This window comes from Histoplasma capsulatum, genomic scaffold, assembly GCF_000149585.1.
Source record: "Histoplasma capsulatum NAm1 scaffold_8 genomic scaffold, whole genome shotgun sequence".
Lineage (NCBI taxonomy): Eukaryota > Fungi > Ascomycota > Eurotiomycetes > Onygenales > Ajellomycetaceae > Histoplasma > Histoplasma mississippiense.
In genome coordinates this window covers 367,778-374,877 of record NW_001813975.1, presented here as the reverse complement: position 1 = coordinate 374,877, position 7,100 = coordinate 367,778, and the positions used below count along the sequence as shown (strand labels likewise).

Here is a 7,100-nt window from a genome sequence, read left to right as displayed (position 1 = left end):
TATACTTTTAGATTTCCTAGAAACAAAATTAACTTACATTGTGTGAATAATGAGTGAATAGATCCTAGTACTGATGATTCATGAAAAGAGTATATCATTCTTAAACACACAGAAGTTAATTATCAAAGAAAATCAACTCACATTTTATTCATTTTACTGAAAAATATTTAAAACCTCTAAGAAGTAGAAACATTATCAGACAATTATTACTCCTTTATTCTTTGACTTTCATGAGTGAAATTTGAAAATGAATTAGGAGAAATGGAAGAAAACCAAATAGATCTAGTAGCAATCAACCACTGAGTAATTAACTAGAAAAGAAGAAGAGATAACAATTAGAAGTAGTTTGATTCTATATTAGAGTTGTTATATCACATAACCACCTTAGAAGAGAATGACAAGGGAGAGTGAACAGAATTAGAATAGCATGAACTGATATTAACAAGGAATGAAATTAGAAGAGAGAGTTAGAACATAACAGCTGGGGAACTAAGCAGCCGCATGAGACGAAACAAACATTAGAGCACAGAGGTGGGATCATGTGCCAAAGGCTATAGAGCAATTTCAAAGAGACATCACACTGCCGCTTCTTCTCAATAACTTGAAGTCAAAACATACGATAAACTCTTGATACAACGCACTTCTAATATTCAGTTGGTTTTGCCTCTTGCCCATACTTGCATTTTACGTGAAGTAGAAGAGTCCGCTATTCTTCATGGTACCCAGCATCACATTCTTCGAGGGCAAATCTCACTAGAGAGCGCAGATCAAGGCCAGCGGTTTTGAGCTCTAAGGATCAAAGCAATCGACGAACGAGATGTCAGCGCATTATGACTTTGAGCTTTGGTAGAGTAAAATATGCTCAAAAAAATACAATTCAATAAATATTGAGGGATTCAAAATCAATTGTGTAGGAACGGACTTACTAGGTATCTCAGCTCCACCCTTGCGCGCTAGAAACGAGGTTTTGGATTCAGCATCCTTATGACGCTTTTTCAAATCGTCGAGCTTTTTCAGGACGTATCCGATAACTTGGACGCCGTAGTAAACCGGTTCGTTCCACATCTGAAGCAGACGTTGCACAAGTGCAAAATTGTCCTCACAGTGCATGAAATTAAACCAAGCTTCACGTTGTAGAAGATCGATGGAGACGTGGCCCTTGTCGCCGTTGCGACGAGACGCGTATTCGCGATACCAACCCACAAACGGGCGGCGATCATATGTCATGATAGCCCCAGAGAGGCGAGCTCTCTCTTTTGCAAATGACATGTATTCTACCCTCTCATTTAGCACATGGAGCAGCAATAAAGGGGGAAGAAGAGTTTTGAGCTGTGAAAATTTCCTCCAAACACATCGTTGATTACACACCTTGTGAGTAGCCATAGACTAAAATACGGATCGGAATAGCGAGTTCCTGGCTCCTAACTTCGGAGACCAGCTGTAGTTTTTGCGGGTGGGATGCGTCATCCCAGTTTCGTTTGTCTTGCTCCATCCACTTACGGCTGGTAAAGAAGACTTCATGGATGCAGAGCGGCATGAACAGCACGGAGGCGGGGATAGAGGTGAATGTGCCCATCCAAAGTGCACGTCCAACTTCGTTCAGAGCCAGGGCAACAATAGCTGATGGTGGGAGATAAGACTTTCCATCTTCAGAGAGATTCCACGGCAGGAAAACACATCCGTTTTCATCAGCATCTTGATTGAGGACAGCTCTCTTAGGCAAATCTGACAGTTTGAGGATGTTGATTTGGTTAAGTGTCGCCATAGTGGAACTTCTGATGGGATGCGATTATAGGCAGTGTAAATAATGTGAAGATGACTGATCTTTCTTTAGATAGTTCAGGGATGAGTTCTGCAACAGCAATGAACAGGCATAGACAAGAAGAAAAGCCAATACAATAAGGGATGAACAGCAGTTCACTGTGTTCCTGTTATGTGAGTCAAGAGATCTGACTGACATTAGTTGTTACTGTAACAACACAACAGTGAATGTCAGTATCTCATACCTCAAGAAACATCCAAACAAAGACTAATAAGAACTAGATCATGACTGACCACTGCCAAACTCTATGAACTTAATACTTGAAAACACTTCAACTTATAAATAGCAAATGTAAATGCCTAGAGTCCATGGTGGTCTGAAGTGTGGAACGGGCGTTTCTTCTTCTACTACAGTTAAATAAACCATCTGGTAGTAGCAATTGAAGTTTCCTTCCCTTCTTTTTCTTTTAGACCCCAATAACACCCCGAGTATATGTACGCAACAGTGGTTTTGAGAGGCATCATTCCCGTTGGAAACATTGACGTAGAATTGCATATCAGAGAATGGGTAGCTTCCATGTAGCAATAATTAACAGAAAGAATAAGAAACGTCAGGCTTAGATAGTGAACTACCTAGAAACTGCCTATAGAAGACATACACTCCGAGTGTACATTCCAAGAGCTTAAAATAGCCAGGAGATTCTGGGTTTGCACGCCAGATAGGTATTCCTGAAAACAAACATAGATATATAGACGTTGCGGGGATGAATACCAGATTTCAGAAAGACTCTGTCCAAAAAAGAAGAAGGCAAAAAAAAAAAAAAAAGAAAAAGAAAAAAAGAAAAAAGAAAAAAGAAAAAAGTAAAAAAAAGAGTCATTCCGCTCCACTTGTTCATTGCAAATACTGCAATGATTGATGTGAAAGTGAAAGCAGAATCTCTGAAGAGCAATAGAAAAAAGACTACAGATTAGTTATATCTGTGATAAGGTGGGGCAAAATGAATAAGAAGGCAATGGACATCACATGAGCTTTATTCCCCCTCCAAATGCAGCGAAAACTAGAAGCCATTGCTCTTCACCTCTAGAATTTCTTGAATGAAGCTAAGAGAGTGTGGGTAATGTTTCTGCTGTCTAGTTGTCTATGCCTGTGATCTGCAAGGATAGTGGCACAAATGAGTTATTTATACACCACCATTGATGTATCCTATTCAGAGACACAATCAAGGCAGCATATCAAACAATGTTTGAAAAATGAAATGAAGAGCATTGAAAAAGTTAAAACACATGATCGGCTGTGGCTTTGGAGTCCAAGTCCGACCAGTTCCATTTAAATAATCCTCTTGCCAATGCACTATCCCCTCTTGAAAGTCGCTTCCATCTGATAAGCGCAGTAGAGAGCGTGTATTTTACTTATACCTTCCATGAAATATCCAAAATACCTTTCCCGTATAAAGAAGCAATCAGTAAACGGCCTCGTTTGGAATCTAGAGCCCCTGTAGCGCTGGTCGAAAAATGCTGATCCATTGCCTATCCAGGAAATCAGCAACACATAAACTCGTGATTATAAATATGCTCAGCGGGAAACTCACTTTGATACAATGTTCGCGCATAAAACTTTGGCTGCTGCGGCGCAGCAGGGCACGGCGCCGGATCTACTCCAGCGCCTCGTCGTATCTCAGCAACCCATGAAGGCGCCTTAACAGACTCTGGATTATGGACCGCTTGAACGAGTTTGATTATGGATGGATGGCCACCGACAGTCAGCCCGCGAAGGAACCTCCCGTCCGCGTCGAACACAGTGGGGTCAGAAATAACGAGAGAGTGGTCGAAATTGACGTTGTCGGGATGGAAATTGACGTGAACAGTTTCATGGGTACTAGATAGAGAATTGGTCTCCGAGTCTCGCTGATAAATGTAGACGGCATCGTGCCCTGAAGAAGCCACGACGACCTCTTTGCCAGTTGGCGTCATCACGATCCCGTTCGCAAATGAGATGTTCGTAGCCACTATTTCGCACTTAAGGTGTTCGGTGGAAGAGAAATCCACAAACGTGACCCAGCCCCATGGCATAGAAAAGTATGTTTCAATTTTGTTGAGTAACGGTCTTGTCCTCGCAAGATAGTGATGGTCGTTCGTAACATAGAACTGGGTATAAGAAACCGGTGCGATAGAGTTTGGCGAAACAATGGTCTCATTGTTATCAGATACTGTCGTAATATACTTTGCTTGATAAAGGTCATAGTCGATATCGAATACCGCTACCGTAGTCCCAGTCCGCTGATGATTGGCGACAAAGGAGTCTTGTCTTGGATTGGGGAGAGCTGCGGAAGAAGTTTATTCCAACGGGGTGGAAATCGATCGTGTCGGGAAAGCCTGTAAGTACTAGCTCCTTAATGGTTCCCGTTGCGACATAGTCATAGATATAGAGACTTCCTTTCGGATTCGGATCCCTGAAGATTCCCTGTGCCAAGCTTCATATAAGCATCTTTGAAAAGCAAGGAAAATGTCACTTTTTTTGATCTCTGGGTACTATTCACCATAACAGTATTCCATCCCGACCTTCCGGGATCAAAGCTAATTATCGCGATGCCGCGATCATTGTCGATGACAATATCTTCCGAGAATTTGATGGTATCCGAGAAGCGGATGTCAGCGGATCCGCCGTCAAACGGATGCCATTCCCCTGGTAGATTGTGAAGAGTATGTATCTTGGTGACGAGAGGTTTGTAGAATACGGTAGATATTGTCCCTATAATTATTGCAAAGGTAGCGGCAATCTGATAATTAAACTGCAGTGAGGACAGAGCTTCTGAGGTTTAGAGACAGAAAGATGGCTGCCACGGTGGATACGTACTTTGCCTATCACAGAGATAGCCATGACAGCCTATAATAGTAGGTATTATGGGAAAGCCGATGCTTGGAATAGGAGCCAAGCCTGACAATAAACTTGTCAAACGAAGAAAAAAGAAAAAAGAAGCAAAAGGTCGAACATCAAAATCAAACTTATCGGGTTACACGTCGGCTGACCCTCGGGTGACTGACCTGAACTACACTAGTGGAGGTCACCTGACTCAAATCCTTTCTTGGCACAAAAAGGGTCAGCTGAGGATAAAACAAAAGTGAACTTTTTACCTTCTCATTCATCTGTCAATACAAACAGCAAAAGTTTTTCGAACGCGATGAAGTTGAAGATGAGACATCTAATATTAATTCTCCTGCCTACACATCTCTGCGGATGGCTCACTCACTCAGAAACAATCTTTTCATTGGCTATTGTAGTTTTCTCGAAATTAAGATTGTGATACACGGAAAAATCAAGGAATGAGATGTAGATAGCTAACCCCTTCTTAAACACAACTGACAATCATAAACTTATGACATAATTAGCTAACCATGTCGATCATTAAATCAGGTCAACAAGTTCCGCATAGCAAAAATGTACAACTGCCAACCATATATCAAACGTGCTCCATACGCCATGGAAATACAAAAACGCCCAAAAACATCCAACACATTGAAAAATAAAATAGCAGAAGGTCTACGTCTGTTATAGATTCGCCTCCATAACCAGTCGATTTAGATGCCCAAACGCATGTCGGTTAAGAAATAACGGAAAACTTTCAAGCGAAAGGAGAAAGCGAAATCGGTTGAGATGGTATTAGCTAAGGCTTATTGAGCTGTTCTGTTCGGAAGAACAAGTAAAATCCACCACTAGAGAAAGGGGTTAGGACACGCTCTTACTCCATATAATGTAGCTTGGAACCGGGAATGAAGGAGTAATTTAAGGCTTACCACAAAGCCAATTGGCAAAATAGACAAATCCAAAACCAAGCGTTCCAAATAGTGTCGATTCCCCCAGATATATCAGGGTGAACATCACCAGGACCAATTCTGTTTGGCGAAAATGCGCGAGCGCACATAGTTGCGATGGATCCTAGAAATTGTGCTGCAAGGAGAGTGAAGCAGATGTGGAATCGGGTAAGTGTTTGCAACAGAATCATGCCGAATCCGACACCTTGCATGGAGTCGAGAACTCCTAGCCAAAGCCATAGACTTCTTGATATCAACGCTCCTGGCAAATAACCGCCTGCCCAGGGAACGTGTTGGCCGATTCCGCTGGTGCCCCACCAGATCTGTGCCCATCGAGGAGCTCCTAAATAAATTGCAATGATGAGCCAAACGTCAGTTGCTGTAGGAGGGTACTGGATAACAACATACCAAGTCCGATAGCAAATAGGGGTAATATCCAACTGTGATCTTTAGATAGGTAGGCCAGGATTGCTGCAGCGAAGGTTAGTTACTCATTCATTAAAGATATAGTTTAATCCTTACCAAGCATTCCAGCCCACACTAGGACGAAAAATAGGAAAACAAGTAATACAATATGCCATGGCTTAGCATGCCTGGAACTCCATAAGACTGAGACACATATGGATTAGCAAGGATCACCAACTATGCAATGGAGAACGGCTTACAGGACCAGTTTCGACCGTAAGGTGAGCTGAGAAAAAAATTCTGAACGACAACAGTAACGAAGAACCATATCACGATCTTGCGACGGAAGAGGGACTTGTAAAAAGAGGGGACCTTCCCGGGGATTTGGCGGTAGTAATTGGGAAGACCAAAGAACAGCAATAGCCCGATACCCCAAAGGAACAGGCCAATTGGTATTGCAATTGCCCTACATCCCAGTTAGTGACATTCCTGATGAATCCACCCTGCCAGATTTTAAGAGAAATATATGCGCATGTGGTAAGTGTAAACTTACGTCAACTTCCATGTAGACGATATAGGATCCGGGTCAATAATCCCTAGGGCAATGTTTTTTGTTAACTTAGAACCCCAGTACCAAAGGGCAACGACATATATCTGCTGGGTGCCTTGTATGACGCAAGCACGGAAAACCCAATCCTTAACAGGCGCTCCACTTTCGTCGCCAAAGTTGAGCGCGAAAAAAATAGAACCGCTGGATGATGCCGCTGCGTACAACGCCGCTCCGATGTTCTGGATCCAACCAACCCCATCATCGGTCGGAGCAAAATGAGCAACCCCAATAAACATGAACGCAAGGCCGTAAAAGAAAAATGGAAGAGAAAGAGGGATAACAGATTTGAACCAGCGGAAAATAAACCACCAGATGATAGAGGTGATGAGATAAGTGGTCGCGACAGCATACAGTTTCGTGGCACTCTGGGCCAACTTCACCAGTGAGCAATGTGATCTGGTAGGAGTTGGCAGCAATTATTTGACCAAACGGCGAGCAAGAAAGAGTAAGCAGGCCAGTCGCAACCCGGAGCTGCATCACTTTTTAGACAGTGGCGGTACGTAATCTCTGCCCA

General features: G+C 42.7%; 2 protein-coding genes across 2 annotated transcripts in view; both read right to left on the bottom strand.

Moving 5' to 3' along the window:
* Positions 1–706: 706 nt before the first annotated feature.
* HCAG_07106 (predicted protein) lies at positions 707–1,765 on the bottom strand (the record flags this gene model as incomplete). The annotated part of the gene is made up of 3 exons (XM_001537634.1): positions 707–789; positions 927–1,253; positions 1,369–1,765. 3 exons carry the CDS (start codon positions 1,763–1,765, stop codon positions 707–709), a joined length of 807 nt encoding a protein of 268 aa, XP_001537684.1.
* A 1,271-nt stretch (positions 1,766–3,036) lies between these two features.
* Positions 3,037–7,100, bottom strand: part of HCAG_07105 (hypothetical protein) — a gene marked incomplete at both ends in the record, with an annotated part of 10,119 nt that continues 6,055 nt past the window's right edge. The window contains 9 exons of the mRNA XM_001537633.1: positions 3,037–3,139; positions 3,201–3,288; positions 3,351–4,019; positions 4,292–4,550; positions 4,616–4,645; positions 4,804–4,885; positions 5,554–5,963; positions 6,237–6,276; positions 6,530–6,982. Of these exons, the coding sequence (XP_001537683.1) occupies positions 3,037–3,139; positions 3,201–3,288; positions 3,351–4,019; positions 4,292–4,550; positions 4,616–4,645; positions 4,804–4,885; positions 5,554–5,963; positions 6,237–6,276; positions 6,530–6,982 (2,134 nt within the window). The remainder of the gene's footprint in view (positions 3,140–3,200; positions 3,289–3,350; positions 4,020–4,291; positions 4,551–4,615; positions 4,646–4,803; positions 4,886–5,553; positions 5,964–6,236; positions 6,277–6,529; positions 6,983–7,100) is intronic.